A 23,310-nucleotide genomic window follows, 5' to 3' on the forward strand; every position below is an offset into this window, starting at 1 on the left:
TCGGCACTATCTTGCTCCAACTGGGGAATGGTGCTGGAAATATCAGGAAATATCCTAGAGTGCAACCAGGTGGCAGTGTCTCAGCTGGCTGCCAGGACTTCTGTGAATATGAGTTTCATATTTGCCTAACTCTACAGTATTAGGGCTTTGCTAGCAGCCGCCTGGCCAAGACGGCGACAGGGACTCTGAAAAGCTAAGGTAGATCAGAGAGGCTGAGAGGAGAGAGAACACAATATATTTCTGTGATTCCCATGCAGGCAAGAAACCGTCACGACAGAGCATGGTACAGAGACTAAACTGCTAGACAAAAACCAACCAACCAACCAACCAACCAAACAATTAAAAACACATGCAGAGTTAGTCACAGCAAGTCACCAGAAACCTCAGAAGATACAATTCCCAGTGTAATCCTGAACAGTGCACTAGGCCTGGGTCATATTCAATATAAACACCCTTACAGGAGTGGAAAGACTAAGAAAAAAAAAAAAAGTCATTACAATAATGTTTAACTTCAAAGAGGCAGACCATGTGTAAATAAGTACACATATTAAAAGGTACAGCCAAAAGGATCGAGTGATTGCTAGGGGGTTCGGAGATGCTTTATGGACACTGACACTGCGTCAGAGGATGAAAAGAAAAAGTATGCATTAAAATATTCAAAAAGGAACCCCAGAAAGGTACACTCACATATTTTTAAACAGTAAAGAGAACTGCTATAAGGTAAGTAAATAAATTCCTTCAGAAAATGGAGGACATCTCCCAGTGAGAGTGATTCAAAAAAAGATGAGCTCTGGCAGACTGAAAGGGAAAACCACAGCATGGCAGACCTAAAAAAAATCCCTCAGAACTGGAGGGCATAAAAGCTACAGACGCTTTTGCTGGAGTTTGCGTGTACACAAAAAATACCCTTTTCTTTGCAGAAGACAAGCCCATGGATCTGTCTCAAATGAAGGTGCCAGTAGAAGGAAATCTGGACCTAACTGATAGGAACAAACAGTGAGAATAGCTGGGGCTCTGGCTGGGAAAACGAGGGATTTCAGATGTTGATCTGCCAAATCCATGGGCAGGTAACCTGCTGCTGAGGTGGGGCCTCCGTACACTGGGGTGGATCTGGGTGATCACAGTATCACAGATTTCTAGGTTGGAAGAGACCTCAAGATCATCGAGTCCAACCTCCGACCTAACACTAAGTACTCCACTAAACCATATCGCTAAGCTCTACATATAAACGTCTTTTAAAGACCTCCAGGGATGGTGACTCCACCACCTCCCTGGGCAGTCCATTCCAATGCTTAATAACCCTTTCGGTAAAGAAGTACTTCCTAACATCCAACCTAAAACTCCCCTGTCGCAACTTTAGCCCATTCCCCCTCGTCCTGTCACTAGGCACGTGGGAGAACAGACCAACCCCCACCTCTTTACAGCCTCCTTTAAGGTACCTGTAGAGAGCGATAAGGTCACCCCTGAGCCTCCTCTTCTCCAGGCTGAACAAGCCCAGCTCCCTCAGCCGCTCCTCGTAAGACTTGTTCTCCAGACCCCTCACCAGCTTGGTCGCCCTTCTCTGGACTCGCTCGAGCACGTCCATGTCCTTCCTGTAGCGAGGGGCCCAAAACTGAACACAGTACTCGAGGTGCGGCCTCACCAGAGCCGAGTACAGGGGCACAATCACTTCCCTAGACCTGCTGGCCACACTGCTTCTTATACAGGCCAGGATGCTGTTGGCCTTCTTGGCCACCTGGGCACACTGCTGGCTCATATTCAGCCGACTATCAACCAATACTCCCAGGTCCTTCTCGGCCAGGCAGCTTTCCAGCCACTTATGTGGTGCCTGTTCTTAATACGTCCAGTCCAGTTATCACAGAATAACAAGCTTTAGTTTCTGGAAGACACTCTGGTTGGTGGGCTAATAAAGGACAAAGTAGTGGACACAGGATGAACAGGACATATAGGAAAGAATCAATGTGTTTTTTGTAGGGGGAACAATCCTGTCTCCTCAGGCATATTTAATTGTGCTGAGGAAATTGGGGTTGTTTAGTCTGGAGAAGAGGAGGCTCAGGGGAGACCTTATTGCTCTCCACAGGTCGGCCTCTTCTCACAGGTAACTAGGGATAGGACTAGAGGGAATGGCCTCAAGTTGTGCCAGGGGAGGTTCAGTTTGGAAATGGGGAGACATTTCTTCTCAGAAAGAGCAGTCAGGCACTGGGACGGGTTGCCCAGGGAGGTGGTGGAGTCACCGTCCCTGGGGGTGTTCAAGGAGAGGTTGGACGTGGTGCTTAGGGACATTGGTGGCAGGAGGATGGTTGGACCAGATGATCTTGAAGGCCTTTTCCAACCTCATTGATTCTACGATTCTATGCTCTCCAGCCCTTCCACCAGCTTTGTTGTCCTCCTCTGGATGTTTTCAAGAATCTTAATATCATTTTTATATTGTGGAGCCCAGAACTGCACACAATATTCAAGGTAAGGCTGCACCAATGCTAGATATAGTGGGAGAATCATAGAATCATAGAATCACCTCTGTGTAGTGCGAGAATCACCTCTATGCATGTTGTGACGTACATCATTCAAAATACTTGTAAGTGATGTAGGAAAAAAAAGCATACGTGGTGAAGTGAGAGGATTTTCTGGCCCTACAAAACTATCAGAGTTATTTGAACTAAAACCAACTGCAGAGAGTTGCAGAAGGATCTCGTGGTACTGAGTAACTGGAAAATAAAATCAGAGATGAAAGTTGGTCTTATTACATGCAGGGTAATTCACATGGGGAAAACAACCTTAACTACACACATACACGTAACAACGGGATCTCCATTTCCTCTCACACATAAGGAAGATCTTGCAGTGCTTGCGAATAGTTCTTTGAAAACATTGGTTCAATGTTAAGTAGTAAAGAGACTGTTGGTAATTACTAGGAAGGGAACAGACAACAATATAGGCTACATCAAGGCTACATCGTTATACCGTGAATTTATGATGCTTCCTCTTTTCATACACCATCTTCTCATCTCAAAAGGTTATGGTAGAAAAAGATACAAAGAATAACTAGAATTTTCTCTACAGATCTGTTTCATAAAAAGTACTAAATGGAATGTGATTCCTCTGCTTGGAAAATAGATGACTGAGGAGAAATAAGATATAGCTCTACAAAATTGTGTGCTGCATAAGAAAATTTATTCACTGTTTTTCACAGTACTAAGGGTCACCAAATGAAACAGTCAGAGAACGAGATTAAAATAAACAAAACCAAGCACTTTTTCACACAGTGTGTGCTGCAGTTGTGGAATTGCTCATTGTTGAGAAAAGATGTTGTAGAAGTAAGAATCCTAATTCCTCCAGCTAGAAGTTGTCAAAGGTCAGAAAGCTGTATCAGGGAAGATATGATATTGGATAAGACCGTCCCTGAGCCAGACTCAGTGCGTCTGTTTCTTTTTTATTTTGTTCTTACAAAAAAAACCATAAACAAATGTAGACAAAGATGGAAAGAGCCCCCTCCACGACGAGCATCCTCAGCAGGTTTCTTTGGCAAGTTCCTATTATGGGGCCAATCAATCCCGCCTGCCCGTAGCTGTGGCCCGGGGCTGCAGAGGTGTCAGCAAAAGCTTCCAGCACCCTGCATGGTCTTTAGTGCACTTGCCACATGTGAGGGCTGCAGGAGCACCAGTGAGCTCCCAGTATGACCATGGCACCGAGAGGAGATCTAAAACCAGTCGCTACTTGGGCTACATGTTGGGCAGGGTGTGAGAGGCATTCCCAACTCTTTTGATTACAGAGAAGTCCCTGTGGTGCTGTGAGACACCCCTCTTTTTGTCGTCTTCTGGTATAAGAAGGACAAGCCATCTTTTCTGCCAAGTACTAGCAAACTGTTGTTTGCTCACGTAATGGGGCTTTCAGAGATAAGTCTGTTTTCATGACTCATTTCAGGATGATGCAAATTCAGTTTTACCCCCACGTAGCTTTTAGGAATAACTGGGCCTTTAGGCAGAGGAAAAGCACTGGTAACATTGCACCTGAAATCTGGACCTAGGGCTGCCATCAGTTGTTTTCCAGTCAATGCTTTGTTCCACTTTGTGTAAGAACCAAGGAACAAGCTTAAAGCATCTTATTTCTTTATCCCTACACGGTAAAGCCTGACTCCCTAGGGAAAGCCTTACACTTTCGAGTTAATTGGTATAGATGTTTCCAAAGTTTGGTACTCCGAATCAAGCAAGAAATTCATTTCAGAGAGCAGGAGCCCCATACTATCTCTCCCTCTCCAGTCAATTTCAAATGCTCCGCTCTACAAGTTTCTCTTCTTTTCAATTACAGTTCTCCCATGGTAGTAAATAAATTTGTTTCAAGCACACACGTTTCTCTTCTTTTCAATTACAGTACCCTCTCAAGTAATCTAATTTCTTTCAAGTCTTCAGTTCACATCCAACTTTCCCTCCAACAAATATATACATCAGGTAGCAGAAATACATCCCAGGTTCTGGCTTTATATTGAGGTTTTTGAAGGTGTTTTTTGTCTCCATTACCTCCAAATTGACTAAAAACTCTTCACAGGTTCAGTAAGAGGTACACAGACCAAGTAACATGCATGAGAGCTGCACAAGCAGGCTTTTGTTTGGGCATCTCCTTTCGTCCCAGTAGCTGCCCTACTCTAGCTGCAGGAGTGATGGGAGTGCTGAGTGTCAGAAATTCAGCCTTAATTTGATATAAATACATTAATTTTATTTTGCAGCTATAGCTGACATGATAGTGAAATCTTAGGAAGGCTTCAACATTGTCTGTTGCAGGCTGATATTTATCTCCCTTTTATCTTCGCAGAGCTTTAGAAGATGTGCAGAGGATAGGGCTTTAAATGGATGTGAGGGATGGACGGAGGACAGGAGGAGCTGGAGATTGAGGACAGCTTCAGAGCTGAGTCTGGGACAATCCGTACAGCCACAGGAAATGTTGCTCCATTATGTTGCCTTATCATGCCCATAATGTTGCCTTATCATGAAAGACTAGAGGGCAGAGCAATCTGCCAGTAAACGTGCTCTATTTGTCCTGCAAATAAACACAGGGCTTCAGACTGAAGTGGCCATTTGGGTACCCTTCAAATGTGCAATACTGAATATTCAAAAACTGAAATGTAGGAAAAAATGCGCAAACTTCATCATAATAGGTGCCTCCCCTAAACTGCCCACATAGCAATAGGGGTTCAGACAGCGAAATGATGTGTGGTTCACACTTCGCATAGCAAGTAAGTATGTGGTTGGGCTCTGGTGTATGTGTGAATTAAACCAGTTGTGTTAGCAGCTTGATGAACAGGTACAAATATTTTCTGATACTTTGCTACAGCCACCTGTCAGCAGATGAGTACAGCAGCTGGTAATCCGTGAAGATCCCCATGATTCTTTCTTTTGATTTTGTTCATTTAATCATGGCAGCAGGAAAAGATAATTCAGCCTTTCATGAGGTCCATAGAAGGGTTATCAAAGTGAGGGACAGACCTCCTCTGACAGCGCTCTGGAGGTGTTGGTATGTGATCGCTACTGCTTGTATCTGGGGGACTGAGGTGCTGGGGTGTGTTGGCTGTTCCTGTGGCAGATCGCTGAGCCTGCAGCCCCTCTGCTTTCCCACAGCGCTGGGCAGGTTGACTTCAGCACCTCTGATGGAGAGCCATTGCCTGCCCCTGATGGCTGTAGGAAATGGATGTTCACAGTCGTGCTCATTTGGTCATTAAAATAGGAAGCGCATTTCTAGCTTCAGCCTCCTCAGCTAACTGCAGTTAATTTCTCCATGGATTTGGCTTTTATGTGCACCCCAACTAACACCCGCTGTTTTTATTTAGTGAGTCGGAATTTGATGAGATTCTGCCTTCCTCTTTCTTTACTCCCCATTTCACTGTAGTTGTAGTTCAATCAGTAGCTCCCTAATTTGATAGCTCTGTTCTGGGATCTGGCCACAGTATTCATTCAGCCCGTCTCTTTGCTGATACCGTACTATTTCCTTCCTTACAAAGAGTTGTTTTCCTAGCATCCAAACTGTGCAGAGAGGCCCATATGTTCCCATAGTCCATGTGCTCTAAAGCATAGCAAATTACTGTTTAGAAAAAGCACTCTGCAGTCCCCTGCGCAAGCCAAAGCGAACTCCTTGGCACGATGCCATTCCCACTGACAATAAAAAGTAGTCTCGTGGAGGAGGTTCTCAAGAGGGCTCCAGAGCTGGTGTGCGTAGCGGCAGCGCAGGTGCAAGCAGAGACCAGCTCAACCAACACGATCAACCTGCAGCATTCGGCAAGACAAAAACCTCCCGCTATTTAAATGCTGCACTGAGCACATGCTGAGCAGCGTTCCCCTTCCCGCTATGAGCAACGATTTCAGTCCTTCAAAGATTCCCGAACGCACCAAAACCCACCTTTAGCATGCAGAGCAGGCGAGGCAGTGCGTAGGAGTGCACAGACCTTTCTCCTCTAGCAAAGCGTTTGCTGGGGCCTCATTAAATGCCTTCCCCACTTTGCTTTTGTCTCTTCTCAGTTTTCTTCTGCGTCAAACCTTCCTCCTCACAACCTTTTCCCAGTTTAATCCCTTCACCATTTGAGGGGGCTGAAGTTACCGAGCAGTTTGATTTTACTATACCAGCACAGCTCCTTGTAAGCCTCAGGAGTGGACATCATGGGAGTGACTGGAGATTACTTCTGATGTGGCTTCTAGTTTTATTTCCTATGTGCCATTATTCCTTTTTATTTCTTCTTCTTTTTCCCCACATTGCCCCAGAATATGTGGAAAAATCAGTTTTGTTTTTTTATGTCTCTCTCCGTTCACGTCTCCTCCCTTTAGTTTTAGGGTATTGCCCGTGCCCTACACACCCTCACGGAGTGATGCAATGGAGAATCAGGAGGAGGCTGAGAGCAGAGCTGGAGTCCTGGCCGCAGACAAGAAATAGGGTACCTACAGATGGGCTCTGGGGAACCCTACCTGTTCATGTTGACTGGAACCCAGAAGGGGATCTGAAAATAACACCTCAGGTGAGGTTAAAAAAAAAGGAGATTTTGAGCCTGACATGCTATAGGAGAAGGATTTGGAGGAAGGCTTTTTTTAAATACATAATAAATCAGCCTCTTCTTACAAATAACCACAGTGGGACAGAATTAATAACATATGTATTAATTGATATTTTCAGAAACATTTCTATGGAGAGCATGTAAACAAGGAGGAGGAAAATAATACATCACAGTATTACTGTCACCAGATATTGGAATTGCTGCTGTGTGCTGTGGCATCCTGTCCCATCGTACCGTGGAGTAGATGAGTCCCTGGTTATTTTCTTAATTTATTAGTGCTGTTGCTGCTGTTGTCATTATTGCTATCACTCCTGGAAGACTTACTGTTAGACTAGAGTTTCACTGTGGTAGACGCCACCGAAACACAGAATTAAAACAACATCCAGGACAAGAGATGACTGGTGCACACAGGCAGGCAGTACAAGAAGTCAGAGAGGTAGTGAAGGCCAACATGATAGCCAGAGACACCAAAGTTAGTGAAAAATGACTGAATCACGAGCAGATGATTTCAGCTGTGTGGGCTGGAAAGAAAGAGCAGTGGTGTTTCCACAGGCAAGGCCGACACACAGCACGGATGGAGAGCCCACAGAGAGAGGAGGAGAGCTGAAGAAGCTGGTCAGGCTGGCTGGGGATGGCCAAGAGGAGGGCAGCACAAGTCAACTTTCAACGCGCAACTTGCACTGGGGCTGAGCTGTGGGCCACAAGGCCACACCTGAAGGAAGTTCACGCTGACTGTCCTCCTCCTGAGGGCAGGCATGGTGGGGCACGTGTGGGGGTGCAGGAGAGGGCCCGAGCGAAGCCCAGCCTGCCCTGACACCCCGAGCCAGCCCAGGCCACCCCGAGCAGGCCCTGGCTGCCCCTCACGTCTTCCAGGTGACACTCGCCCAGGCCCTGAAGACATGGAGGGCCTTACAGCCGTCAGCCTTGCTGTGCATGCAGTATTTCAGCCACTTTAATGGTGCCCCAGGCATGGTGGCAGGAGACTGTGCTAATAGCTTGGAGGTTTGGAGACGTCCTGATGCCCACCAGCCCGCTCAGACTTCTGCTACTGACCATCAGTAAGAAGCATTTTACAGTTCCTCAAGCCTGTGCTGGGCTTAGATTGGGCAAATTCATTTGCTGTTTCACCAAAGGGAAACTCAACACCTCTATCAGGTAATAGGAGCATTGTGTGTCCTTTGTGCCAGGTGTGGGCTTTGTCCTTTTGAAAACATACAGCTGTGAAATGTGTAACTCTGCTCTAAGTCTGGACAGGTTTTATCTTGCTGGTCATAGCAGACTTTGGTCTTTGCATTTCTTTTTTTCTTTTTTCTTTTTTTTTTCTTTCTTTCCCATGCTGCTCTTTCTGCTGCTCCCAGAAGTAATACACCTGAAGCTACAGGTTGGAGAGTATATGCATAAATCGATGTCAAGCATTGTCCTGGAGTGCCATTAATTGAATACCATTTCTGGTAGCGTTTATCTTTGTTCAAAAGTAGTTTTGCTTTATATAGATTTCAGCCTTTGTAATTTTAAGTGGTTTTCCTGTCAGAGCCAGGCAATGATCTAAAACGTCCGAATGCCTGTGCCTGCATAAATTGCTTAAATTTGGTACAAATGAATTTTGAGTCTAGCATCTGAATCTACACGATGTGGGAGCACATCTATACTGAAATCCTTCAATGCTTTACATAGTATAGTCTCTATAGGACAGCTATATATAAATAGGACAGATACAGGACAACTCATTTTATCCATAATTTGAAAACTCGCTAGTGATAATAATGTTGTTGGTACCACTTGTGGCAAAGAGGTGACTACTTTGCTCTCAGACCAGTAGAACAAGCTGAGTATTTTCATCACCTTACTTTGCTTGGCCTGTGTTCCTTTATTGGTTCCCCAAATCTCTGCTGCCTCAGATATGTCCTTCTACACTGGAAAAGCTCTAGTGAATCCTTGAAGATCTCTTTCTCAAGGAGAAGCCCTTATTCAGGAGGCCACCTTCGTGCTTCTTTTGTTTTACTGCATGGTGAGTTCAGTGGCCATTTCCTCAAAGTCTTTCAGGATGAGGAGCTCATGTTCATATTTGCTCTCCTTAGTCCTGTACTACTCAGTTGTCCTGTGCAAGAGGTCACACGTGTGAATATCAGTTCTTTCACTGAGCAAGTTTAGTCTAAGGGATGATCTTATTCTCCTGGCTTTGGGTTCAGCAGGATTATTCCCTCAGCTGCTCTGCTTTTACTATTGAGGCCACGGCAGGCTTAACCTGACAGCGTACCAAAGACCTAACAAACAGGGCGTATTATTTTGGGCTCGGTGCCACACTGACCTGGTTACAAAGCTCCCAGCTGGCACTTGTCCGTCTGGGGCTGTGCAGTGCTGGTCTGAGCAGCATCCTGACACCCTGAGAAACGCACCAAAGTTGGAAATCAGTTTTTCAGATAAAAACCTGTTCTGCCCAGCAGCTTCCAGGAGCATTTCTGCAGCTCCTTGGTCCAGGCATGTGTCACGGTGGTGTCCCGGCTTCAGGCCACCACAAGCAGTGCCCAGGTGCCCATCAGCTCTCCTGGCCCTCGCTGTTTTTGGGAAGCCGTCTGGTCCAGAGCCACAACATGACCGGGCACCGAGCTCCAATGCACTGGTGGGAGTATTTCTGCCTCCTGCAAAATTGCCATGTTCCAGAAGGCAGAGGACAGTGATGTTTATTGACGGAGGCAGCACTGCTCGTGCACACAACAAAAGAACTGCTATGCATTCAAAAAAGCCATCATCCCCTCCACCTATGTGACAATAAATTCTTTACACAAATGTTGCACTTGGCTACTGTCAGCAAAGCCAATCTGTACCTTTGCAGGATGATGCTCCAAGACGGAGAGTGAAAATCCATCTGGCAAATGGTGACAGTCTCTAGCATGACAGTGCTCAATCTGTCAGGGAATGGAAGACACTTCCATGATTTATCCCTACTAGAATTTCAGCTGAAAATGCAGATTTGAAACATTAATTATGAATGCAGTCCAATAAATACATCCCTAGGCATTTTATCAGCTGCATTATATATAACAAAATCCTGAAGGTTTTACATTTACTTAAATTTACAGAACTTTCTAGTTGGCTATCTTATTGTTTGTGTTGCTGTTGTGTTGCTATCTTGTTGTTTGGAGTGTTGCTTGACGTACCCAGGAGCTACCATTGAAAGAAATGTTTCTCTGCATCATGCTTATACTTTTGTTTCTTCTTACATCAAGTACCTACCTGATCTTTATATTTTGTCTTTTTGGTACTGATTTTTATAAAATGTGCTGTGCTGTACAATGTGTCAAATATGAAAAAGAGAAGACTGGGATGCCAAGCTATGTGTCAAATGTTGCTGAGGACCCAATCCAGCTCCCAACACCTTCTAGAAATAATGAGAATAAAATAAAAACAAACCCCAACCTCCTCCCCCAGAATGAAACTCGGCAAAAACTGCAGGCGCCATTAATTTTGCAGATTTTGCAGTAGCCACGGGAAGGCACATGTGTGTTTGGTGTGACCGAGCTGCCAGCTAGCACCTGCAAACAATGCTTGACCTTTCAGTAGCATCGAGGGAAGAGCGGTGTTAACGTGTTCCTTCCCCTGCAGTACGATTACATCCTGCCTTTGCAGGACGAAACATTCAGAATAATGCGTTTTCCTTCTTTAACTTACAGCTGTAGCCTGGCAAGAAGAAATATGACCGATGCTATGCAACTTAATATTTTGCTCAGCATTTGGAATCTGGTCATTTTTCTTGTGTAGCGCTGGTCAGGGTAGCGATGGCTCCAGGGACGGACCATCGTGACGATTGCGTGGCCCTGCTGCTGGCACTACAGGCAGCAGGGCTGGCTCCTGCTGACCTGGGCACGGCCGCGAAGCCCAGTGCGTGCAGCTGAGTCCCACGGCACCAAAATAAAGCTACTCATTACAACTGGGGCTTCCTGGAGAGAGAGGATGGCTACTTTTTACTGTCACCCTACAGGTAGCATTCATTATGCTTTTAGGGGTGGGTGCTATGTATAGAAAACATGATTTTCATTGTGGCAAAACTTTTGGATACATACTCCAATACTCCAAGTGTCAGGTACTGCTATGAACTATTGTAATTTTCCTTCCCTTCCCTTCCCTTCCCTTCCCTTCCCTTCCCTTCCCTTCCCTTCCCTTCCCTTCCCTTCCCTTCCCTTCCCTTCCCTTCCCTTCCCTTCCCTTCCCTTCCCTTCCCTTCCCTTCCCTTCCCTTCCCTTCCCTTCCCTTCCCTTCCCTTCCCTTCCCTTCCCTTCCCTTCCCCTTCCCCTTCCCCTTCCCCTTCCCCTTCCCCTTCCCCTTCCCTTCCCTTCCCCTTCCCCTTCCCCTTCCCCTTCCCCTTCCCCTTCCCTTTCCCCTTCCCCTTTCCCTTTTTTCCTTTTCTTTTTCTTTTTTCCTTTTCTTTTCCATTGTGAAGCCAGCAGTGTGTGTCTGGTCACTGTTTTGAGACAGAAAGCTCAGGGAATGGAAGGTGTGAAATATCTGGGAGTCATTAAGCAGCGTGGCAGAAATAGAGTTCCCAATTGCCAGAAAAAGCAAACCCTACTCACACAAGCCTCCTTGTCTTTTCTTGGTTGGGCTGCGACTCAAAGCTTTCCTGCCCTGTGGATCTGCGCTCCCCAGGCCAGTGGCAGCAAGCAGGTAGGGTGCTCCTGGGGTGCCTTCTTCCACCACCATCTCTTTTGTCACAGCAGTATCACTGCTGCAGCTCTTGGTGCTGCCCAGCATGGGAAGTCCCCACTCTCTTCCTCTCTTAGCAATCTGGTAGGAAATCTGCACCACTGCTCCATCCCCAGCTCACCTGCCTCCAAACCAAGGCACCCAGGACTTGCTCCTTGGAGCATCAAGAGATTTTGTTTTAGCTGTAACTTTACCTGAGAGCTAGAGCCAAATAACAAGAAAATTCACATAAAAGAATGCTAGGGAAGGTTTACTACTATTACTACTACTACTACTACTACTACTACTACTACTACTACTACTACAGTACTTTTAAATTATTTTTCTTCCACTATGGTCATAAGCACCCTGAACAAAATCTCTCAATATTTGAAGGGGCCAGTGGGAGTCTGGAGCATGTGCCACAACCTGCAGTGTGGGAGGATCTGCCCAGCTGCTTCACTCACTGCTGCCGATTGCCCAGTGCCAAGGGGATGAGGGACTTAGAGGACTCAATGCCCTGGATGTGCTGGCATGAACAGCACTTTTGCTGGGGAAAAAATGCTAGAAAAAGTTTGGGGGGTGTTTGGTTTCCTTTTTCTTCTTCTTCTTCTTTTTTTTTTTCCCCTAAGAACACAGTTTTTCACAGGCTAGAAAAAATGGCTGGACAAAAAGTAAGTGTAGAGGTGTGTGAGGCTGTACTTCAAAAAGTGTGCGTTGCTAATAAAAACTTGTACTGCATACAGGACAGCAATTAATTCTAGATTTGTTTTGTGCTCAGGGCTTACTTTGATGTTTATGAGGTAGCTCTTTCAGATGTGTTACCTTTATAACCCGAATGGTAAAAACTCCTTACTGATTTATCCTTTGACTGTAAATATTAAAGTGGGGTACAACTTCAGATTGCAGAAGGATAGTTTGTTAAATAAGTTTAATAAAGTAGACTCAGAATCTTTTGCTAGCTTAAGGAATGTGAATCTGAACAGGGATCAAGGTCCGACTGCAGTCAGGTGCAAGAACAACATTTAGAAAACTTTACAGGGTCTGAAATCCTTTGCAATGGGTCTCAAAGCTGAGTGTCATCTGATCTGATAGATGTATTTCAAGTTAGAGCCTTCCTTCACAACTTCTAGAACGCCAGACTAATATTTTATCTGTAAGCATGAGCTAGAGCTTTAAAAATATTAAAGACTGAAACAATATTTAAAGGTGTCTAAAACTCCCCTAAAAGAACTGTTCTTCTCTTCCAGCTTCACCAAGCTTAAACTACTTGGTCAGAAATTTTCCATATCAGACTACAGCCTGAATCTATAATTATTTATATTTCTGCCCAAACTTTGCGGATGGTTTTGAAAAACAAAATAGGAGAGCAGTTACATTTGGGGAGAATTAGGGCAAAAACATCTACATAAACTGGAAAAAAATCAACTGAAATTTCACACAAAATCGAACCTCAGTCACGGGGGCAACCAAGAGGATGCTGACAGTAAGTGGGCAGTGCATTCCATATGAAGTACGTGGAAGGGCGATGGTGTTAAATCTAGGTGAAAGCAGAAATCTAGAAAGTGAACTTTAGTGTCAGAGAACCGTTCCCAGAACCAAAACAATGCTAAGACAAAGCATCACATAGAACAATGGTCAGCTGACAAAAGCCTTGAAAGGGTCTGGAGGGGGAGAGGTATGAGGAGCAGCTGAGGTCCCTTGGTTTGTTCAGCCCCGAGCAGAGCAGGCCGAGGGGAGGCCTCATGGCGGCCTGCAGCTCCCTCACGAGGGGAGCGGAGGGGCAGGCGCTGAGCTCTGCTCTCTGGGGACAGCGACAGGACCCGAGGGAACGGCATGGAGCTGGGACAGGGGAGGGTCAGGCTGGGGGTTAGGGAAAGGTTCTGCACCCAGAGGGTGGTCGGGCACTGGGACAGGCTGCCCAGGGCAGTGGTCACAGCACTGAGCCTGCCGGAGTTCAAGGAGCATTTGGACAATGCTCTCAGACATTGGGCTTTGTTTTTGGGTGGTCCTGTGTGGTGCCAGGAGTTGGACTCAGTGATCCTCGTGGGTCCCTTCTAACTCGGGACATTGCATGATTCCGTGACTCTGTTAACAGCATCTGAAACTTCATTGTGCAGGCCTGAAGAGGGCTTGTGAGCCCTACCAGGCTTTTAGAATTTCTCAGCTGGTTTAATGAAGCAAACCCAGAAAAGTCCTCAGTATTTTAACAGCAAAATATTTTAAAATAATGCCTCTGTGTCATCGGTGATTAAATGTAGAAAGACCTGATTATACCTGCTACAACTAAGTCCACACTTGACGGTATAAATCCTTAATCTAGTAATTCCTCTCCAGCCAGTGATGCAATTGGGTCCATTAGCTTCGTTACTTTTACAGGTTTATTGCCTGCATACACTTGAAACTACAAGTTAAATTGGAAAACAGTAAATTCCAGAGGGTGCTATGGGTTTGTAACAGTACCCTACTCATGCGCACGTATCTGCCAACCTCAACCATGCTGTGATTTGATGACTATTTCATGTTGTACTGAAAATTTATGGAACAATTTAAAAACAAGATTTTGGCTGGCCTCTGATATTGTCTCAAAAAGCACCTGTAAAAAAGGCAGTCTCAGAATTCTTATAATTTTTTGTGTTTAAAGAACTCTACATCTCAGCTCGTGTCAGAGATCATACTGTCACAGACTTCTGCCTTTTGCAACATTACCAGTAATGGAAGCTACCTAGCAAACCCACACAGCACGTCTACGTCGTATGGTCTTCGCTGGTCTTCTGCATTTAATTAGAATTTAGTATTTAGCTTCCATTGTGCCTGTCAGCAGATACACACCTTGAAATCCGTGTGTCTACTAGCATATGGCTGAACACACACACACAGATGAATTCACAAGAAGTGCTTTTTAAAGTAAAGCTGCAAGCCCTCTCTTTGAATTTGAAACACAGCGTCTTCCAAAGTATTTTAAGGTGAAGAGATGTGAAAAGTAAATGAAACCTGAGCGTACACAGTTCTAAAGATCGTGTCTTACAGACTACAAATCTTGTCATGTTAGAGTCATGTACCTAAAATTTTAATATGTGAACAGACACATGCAAACTTAGTTGATACCCAAAGAAAATCCTTGAGGATTCAGTTTATAGCTAAGTACTTAAGATGACAATGCTTATTATAAGATGCTTTGATGTATTAGAAAAACAAAAAAACAAGCACATGCAGCAAACTCTGGAAATACTAAAAAAAAATCCCCAAACCAAGCACAACAACAAATTTAAGCTAATGTCTTTTGTTAGCATGATGGCAACAGCACGTGCCTCTAGGCACCACATCAGCAAATTAAATCTAAGAACACAGCCCGGATGCAGTTCTTCAAGCACATGCAAATAGTTACATGCATGCCAGAAATAGCTTGTCTCAGGTGGGATTCACCTTTCCTTAATCATCTTGTTTGTCTGCAGAAGGCACCGAGGAATTTTGCTGGTCTGGCCAACAATCTGCAAAATGCCCGCTCAATTTTCCTACCAGGGCAGCTCAGCGAGAATGCAGCTCTCCATCTGAATACACCGCAGGTATTGTATGGTGAACCACACGGAGTGTAAAGTGTGTTTAAAATATTGACTTCTCTGCAGTCTGTACCATTTTATGTGAAAATGTTCAAGGGAGAGTACAGTTTCCAGGAAGATCAGACAGCCAGTGTTTTTAACGTGTTTTTGCAGTTCAGGGCTGATACAACCTTTACAGTCAGAATATCTTGTGTGTGTTTCTGTGATTCAGTCAAGGACAACTTACTCAGTTGTTCACATTTGCTTCCACACACTGACGAAATTAAGCAGTTCTACAGTTGCACTGAGAAAGATCACAGAGAAACATGATTTAAAGCTATTAAGGACTTGCTCAAATTGCCAACAAAAATATAATGTCTAAACACGGTATTCAGATACAATGTAATATGTTTATTTTTTAAATCCAATTTTTAAAGGTCCCTTTTTAAACAAAACAAAAAAATCAACACAATTCAGAGGGCTTATCTCATTTACCATATTCTTCCCACCCACTCTTCATTTATCATATCACAAAGCAGCAACTTATATTATTAGTGCTCATATAGTGCACTTATATGAATTTTGATTTGTGTATTAAGCTTTAAATACAATGTATATCCATGAGCATAGCCCAGAGTACACAACATTACATTTTCAAAGCATGTTAAAAAAAGGACAATAAATGTATATCCAAGACAGTCAAACTCAAATATTTTGACCTGGCAAATTCTCTAACAAGTAACAGTAATTTTAAACTGCATACAAAGCAGAACAGTGCCAACATGCCTCCAGTCTGTGAGCTATGGTAAAATATCAAGCATACACATAAAGAAGAGAAGCAAAAGGAAGATGCCACAAATTCAGAACTAACCTGAGGCACACCCAACTGCGACTGAACAAAGGCAACCCACCTTCCCACTCTATAATGCAAAGAGCCCAACAACAATAAAAAGCACTCCTATGCTACGGAAAAGTTAATGTTTAACTTTTTCCAAATTTTGTCTCCGCATTTTTAAACAACTTGCTCAAAAAATGTAAAGATGAACATCTAATTATACTGAACAAATGTACAAAACCGTAAAGTCAGAGAAGCTCCGTAAGATTGCCACTTTTCAACCTTGCATAGTGATAGCTGGCATTGATATTGCTACCATAGCTTCAGCAGAAGATAGGGAAAAGGAAAATCTTTACTTCTAAGTATGCACATATGTAACATTTTCTTCACAAAATTCATTTAAACGTTGTTTTAATAAAAGGGGAAACAGCTCTAAAAAGGGAAAGATAGTGTTCACAAGCTGAGAAATAAAAAAATACAAAACCAGAACATTCCATAAAAAATGAAAATAACCATTCCATCATAACAGCACCTATTTTATCACTAAATAAGCCCCATACATGCAACAAACTACAACTATTGTATAAGGCTGTCAAATTAAAGGTTTACTTTTCATATAAACAAAGTGTAAAAATAGCAATAAGTTGCAATCTTCAAATTTAATGCTATGTGAGGATTTTGTCCCCCCAGATTCATTTGGTAGCAATTTCAATATGCATTTGATATAAAGGTCATTGATCTAGGAACCATGGTACAAATACATTGTGCCTAAGACAGTATTGTCATACCTCTGTTCAACTTTAACAGAATTGGAATGCTCAACAACACTACTAAGCTCGGGGATGCTTTCAGCAGTATCCCCAAAACCATGGTAGTGTCCATAGTGCAAAGTATCTCCAGGGTCTTCCACCCACGAGGGCCGGTTAGAAACGCAGCTACTCGGGCTTCCATTCAGATGAAGAGACCCACACATATCAGTGGGATTATTCATGGCCTTTTCCGCCTCCTCGGTGCCATTACTGGTATGAATTCGATGCCTACCGGGAGAAGTTATTCCAGGAATGATTCCGTTAGGTGTTATTGTTAAACACTCCTCACGCCTGGCATCCATCCCACTGAGCTGTTGTGCGGCGGTGAAATCCAAATGTCCATTGATGGCACATCCATTTGTCAGTGCATTCAATATGGAGCTACTGCTATTCATATCTGCATTAAGAAATACACCTGTCACCAAAAATTAAGAATAAATCGAAATACATCAAAATATCTCCACTATACTCCACTGATTTTAAAAACGTTTCCATACACAGCTTTGTAAATAAATCTACCCTTTCTTTATTTGCAACAACATAGGTAGTTCAAAGTAAGGAGAGCTGATCACTAAGCTTGAGTCAAGGATTGTGATGTCGAAATCTACCTACGTTCAATGTGCAAATATACTCGTATTAACCTTTCAAAGACAAGGTGAACTGCTCAGAAATGATTTCATTTAACTCTATGAAACAAGTGTAGCAGGCAGCATTCCGGACAGCATTTTGAAAGGTGGAATAAAAGGCTTCTTTCCATCCTAAATGTAGTGCCCTCATGGGATAAAAGAATATATATGTACAAGAACTGAGTATCTGTGAGAGGGTGATGAGTTGTTTTTTTCTTTTCTTTTATTTTCAGTAATAATTAATCTGTGTTTATTTTTTTTTTATTTTCTATTTTTTTCTTTTCAGCGGTCACTCTCACAGCATGGTATACTCTGAAGTAGGCCAAAAAAAAAGAAATATTATGTTGGGAGGCTAACATAAAATGTTTCAAAGTTCCTTTATTCAGAAAGTACTTCAGTTTATCTAGCAGCCTGCTAGATAAGATCGTGAGCAGGTTTATATTTAATGAGTTTATAGTAACATCTGTACAATCCACATGCAAAAGGCCATACAATAGCAACAGCAGAGTGCACAGAAGACTAAAAAAGGTTAATGGCAGGAAACAAAATTCTAAAAGTGTGCATGCAAAAAAAGAGACAACTGTTTTAAAGCAATTTCTCTTTTGAATTTAGTAATTAGTACAATAATTATTATTTCCATTAACAGATTTCAGCAGTGTGTCTGAAATGTATTTTTTTGCAGTGGTACTCAAAAGTACTAGCTCAAAAGCTGCATGATATATTCTGCCTTAAAAATGCCTACTAGTAAAGATTAGCAAGGCAAACGTAGAAATACAGACCTATAAGGTAACATTTGAAGATTTTACATTGTTCTTGAGCTTGGATACATGCACATATGTTTGAGTATACACGAATGCATAAACCTATGTGCAAAACAGGGTTGTATTTACTCTGTATTTCCAAATCAAGCCCATAAGTTAGTCTGTGGGTAACTTTCCACAATTATAAAACTCTGGGTTTTTGCTTAAGTGATGTATTATGAGTACCACTGTTTGACAAGGAAGAACCAGAAGCTTTGGTTCTCTATTAGTCCTCCACATGGATATGATTTGAAATATTACGATACTGATACTTCACATACAGCAATACACAATGCCAAGAAATGTATTAATTTTGTAACTTGGTGGATATACTAACCGGAATTTCCTGTTTCATCCCTACATGAATTAAAATAACCACATCAGCTGAACTTGCTAACCACAAATTCTTACTAAAAGTGGAAAAAAAGCACCCAAACCCATCAAGACATCAGAGCTAATACTTCAGTGATGAAAACGCACAGAAGGAATTTCAGATAGTGTTTATTAACTGAAAAGTGCAAAATGTTAACTGTTTAAAAATAAACCCTCATAGGCTGGCTTTGCCAAATCAAATTTAATAAAAATGGCACTATTGTTAGTTAATACGCAAAAGTAGGTAATGAATAATTCTAGTGATAATTATAGAATGTTACTACTTTTTAAAAATTAGCACCTATAGTAATAGAGAATATTCATGAAAGACAATCATTTTTCCATAAATAAGAACACTTGGTAATTATCACTGGAAAATATCATAATCTACTTTTTAAGTACTGACTGTATATATATGTATATATATTACTTCTAATATATTAAAATATCTATCCGTTATCATTCCCTTTGGCGAATCTGATCTGTGGTACAAAGCATAAACATTTTTATCACAGAACACACTAAGAAATTCATTTCTCAATATAATAATAACGCACTATAATAGTAACTCTATAAACACCCCGGGGTTACCAAAAGCGTCTTGATTCAGCAGCCCTGAAAAAATCTTAGACCATTAATATTCACTAACACTACTAACATTATGACTGTTTCATGAAGATCAACGTACAAAGTCCAAACAATTTTCCAAGGTACTTTAGTTCCAAATACCAGTTTAAGACCAGCAATATGCAGCTTTTTATTTGCATTAAAAACCACAGATTTGCTCATAGCAGGATCCTGCACTTATATTGCTGTCTGAAAAAATTTTAAACACACTATGTGTGTCTAGACTACCCTATATAGCATTTTTTGAACTATTTTGAATATAGTTTAGTTGTTATATTATTTTCAAAGCTATGTAAGTGCTACAATGTTTCCCTATCAAATCTTATTAGCAATTAAATCTATTTAATGGAAATGAAATGATTCATTTAAATTGTTTCTGAATTTTCTTTAACCTGAAATCATAGCAACTAAAAGCAAGGCACAACATAATACAAGCCTTAAGTTAAAAGTGAAACAGCCATTGTCAATTTCTGTTTATCTGAGAACTACCAACAAACCTTCTCTTTCACCATTACAATATTTGTCATGAAACAGCTAATTTTAGATACCCACTAAAACCCCAGAATAGTGGGCGTTACAGCAATACAACAGTTTTCGAGACTCTAGATGACAAGGTGCAAAATTAAAGAATTAAGTCTTATACTTAAAAATAAAATGCATATTGGTTCTTGCAACGACAAGGCGTTTGCATTGCAGAAACAGTGTATATTTCAATTTCTTTTGGTCCAACAGAACTACTCTCCTGTTGTTTGGAGTCTTCAACCATTTGAATGTTGTTGTAGTTAACAGGAAACTGTCCACTCCCACCTGATACAACAGCAAACTCTCTGTCAACGTGCATATTGTCAGCATCGTCCTCAACTCCTCCATTCATCATTGGTATTAAGCCATCAAAGCTGTAAGCTGGTTAAGAAAAAGAGGTAAGCTTAGTCACTGGTGCACACTTGAACATTCAGCCAACAGATGAGTATTTTGGTTATTAAAACAAAAACTTTCTACATAGAAATCTTGGAATCGCAGAATGGTTTGGGTTGGAAGGGACCTTAAAGCCAAAGTTCCAACCCCCCTGCCAAGGGCAGGGACACCTCCCAACAGACCAGGCTGCCCACTGAAAGCTTCTGATGTGTTTTGAGATTCCAAATGTGCAATAAGCAAATGCTCAGTAGTTGCATTTTCATTTTTATCCCTCAAAATGGAGAATTACCAGAGCACCTATCAGACTTTGCACTTGTGTATCAAGCAGTTATTAGCCTGACGTACTAATAGGTTGACTAAAGAGTAATTTAGGTTACCCATCTTTAGGCTTTACAGCATGCCCGATGGATAAACAGCAGTCTCTATCCCAGAGGATGTCTGCCTGGCCAGCTGGGACTGCTCCCTCCTTGGCTCCCAGTTCCCAGAAACCCACGTCCCAGCCACACAAGACTGCTCCAGGGATCCCTTCAAGAGCTGAACAAACCGATCTCTTTTCTGATAAAGCCAAAAAGTGGCTAGACTGCTGTGGGAAATGCTTTAAGAAGCCAGACGGGCTTGACTGCACTGTCTCTTATAGCTACCAGCCACAGTACTCCTCCGGTATTAGCCCAGCAGATCCTGCACTGCTCTCACACTGACACTAACACACCTTTTCACCTTTTTGTACCCTGCATACACTCACCCTTATGTTTTAAAGGGCTACAATAGTAGACTGCGAGTCAACTTGCATTACCTTGGGCACAACAGAAATTTAGTAGACTACTTGTTTGTAAGGAACCTTCAGCAATCACAAATGTGTTTCAGGGCCAAAGAGCTCACACAGGGCTTAAAGGAGACCAGGGCCTTGGATCAGTGAACCTCACATCACCCTGAACCAGGAAGGGAAAGGTGTTTTCTGCAGCTACCCAGAGGAATATGACGTGCAGTTCCACGCTGGCACATCCAAGGGTACACCCAGCACTGTTCCCTGTCCCCATCCCACAAAGGGCACGCAGCAGCAGCCACGTTGAGAGCCACGATGCTGACAGTCGGGTCACCTCTTGCGCACAGCAAGCCAGCGTTGTGTGGAGCACGCAGGGCAGTCTGCCAAGGGCCAGGAGCTAGATGGACGGGGATAGGACTGTGACAAACGCACCCATGCGATCGCTTGGCCTGGTGTGCATCGCCTTTGCATTTGACCCTGTGTACCAAGCAGCCTGGGAAGCAGGGAGAAGTTGCTGGATCCGATTTCAGAAAAATGGACGTAAAATCCTGCTAATGTTTCTAAGCCAAAACTATCTGGTGTACATTCTGAATGCTGTCCTGCACCAGGAGTGGCTACAGATGTGCATTCATTAAGTTCAGCTTATGGTGCTCATTTTTATATTCCAATAGCAGAGAATAATTTGTTTCCATCGCAGTGTATCAGGTATCAGCGTTGCATAATTTTGAAGCCAAAGGGCTTTAATGTTGCGTGCCTGATAGCAGGTATGTGCGTGCATATAAACAAAATTATGTGTACGTAACTCTTGCCCCCTGCCCAGTTTAGCTATTTCAGGACAAAGGGTGAAGCACAGCTCAAGTATTTCTCCCAACTCTACTGCCTACAGTCTCATTGTAAGGGGCACATGCTGTGCCTAGGCATGACGTATAGATTTTTCCAAAGGAGTGATTATTCTAATTCAGGGTATGGCCATCAAAACCCTACCCTTTCCAGCAAACACAGGGCACCTGCACTCTTTGAAATCCAGAATCTCCCATGCAAACAATTTTAAAGTAAAGGACAATAGGAGAGTGTGCCTTTGATAAGGGCAAAATTGCCAAAAAATTGGTATTGTTTTGTAAAAAGGCTAGCTAAGCACAAAGATATACTGATGACTTCTCATTACTCACCTTTACTGTTTACAAAGTGCCTCAAGACCAGTGACTCATTCCCACTCCAACAGACTTTCTGCATTATTATGACAGATATTTCTGACGCTGATGCCTTTGAAGGCAGACATATCAGATCAGAAACTTCAGTTTCAACAGTTTGGATGCACCTCTTAATTACTCTATAAACCTTCAAGCAAATGCAGCAAAGCATTTACCTTTGCTTGCAAAGGTCTTAAAAAATCATACTTGTAAAAAAAATTCAAAAATTACCCCCACTGCTTCTCTACTCTAATATCTCCATTTTTGGTTAGGAGACCTCATTCACTTAAACATATTTTATTTGTTTGCCCCATCCACAGCTGCAACTGTTCATGCTGAAAGGAAATGCAGATACTGCTATTTCTTGGCAACATATATCATAAAAATAGCTTGCCTTGTGCCACTCCTGCACATTTTGGGGAAACACAACCTTGTGACTAGATTGGAGGAATTTTCTGAAACTAAGAGATTGCTGGTTATGAACATTCAGAAGGAACAACTCTTCAAAAAAAAAAACACAAAAAAACCCTTTCCGTTTAACTGCACAGGCTCTCTTCTCCACCAGGAACGTATTTAGTTTAGACCAACCACATAAAGCAGCATACCCTAATTATGGTTGGCCATGGAGTCCCATGTTAATGCCCAATTCTGGGATAGCTGAAATGGTGGCTGGATGGCAAGTACTAAAGCAAATACTACAGAGGGACAACGTAAATGACATCAATATTGTCTGTATCAATTTTAAAACGTTGTTTTGGCCTCATTTCCACTCTTGTTAAATGGAATTAAGCACCAGTTGAGCCCATTTTATTTGGCTTACTGGAAGCCACACCTGTTAGACCAACATAAACTTTAACTGACGAAAAGTGTCTTCAGTGATGACCTGCCAAGTCCTTCTCCCAATGCTGGATGTGGGAACAACAAACGTTCGAATACCAAATGCTGGACTCCTTTTATTAAGAGTTTAATGGGATGACCATAGTATGGAATAGAGGATATTCTCTCTCATGTTATTCAAGATACTTATAAAATTAAAAAAAAGACTTCTTCATATAGCCACCAAAACTATCAAGGTACTATTCCATCACGGCTGGCAGGGGAAGCAGTGTTATCCTCATCGTACA

General features: G+C 42.6%; 1 protein-coding gene across 2 annotated transcripts in view; it reads right to left on the reverse strand.

The window, feature by feature from the left end:
• Positions 1-15,639: 15,639 nt before the first annotated feature.
• Positions 15,640-23,310, reverse strand: part of ANKRD10 (ankyrin repeat domain 10) — a 37,793-nt gene continuing 30,122 nt past the window's right edge. Inside the window, exons 5-6 of one of the 2 annotated variants that reach the window (XM_048080775.2) lie at positions 20,126-20,221; positions 15,640-17,308 (exon numbers count right to left, since the gene is read on the reverse strand). In XM_048080775.2, the coding sequence (XP_047936732.1) occupies positions 16,824-17,308; positions 20,126-20,221 (581 nt within the window). In that variant the 3' untranslated portion in view covers positions 15,640-16,823. The remainder of the gene's footprint in view (positions 17,309-20,125; positions 20,222-23,310) is intronic. The other variant, XM_048080776.2, reaches the window with a different exon arrangement.

This window comes from Anser cygnoides, chromosome 1 (assembly GCF_040182565.1).
Source record: "Anser cygnoides isolate HZ-2024a breed goose chromosome 1, Taihu_goose_T2T_genome, whole genome shotgun sequence".
In the NCBI taxonomy this organism is placed as follows: domain Eukaryota; kingdom Metazoa; phylum Chordata; class Aves; order Anseriformes; family Anatidae; genus Anser; species Anser cygnoides.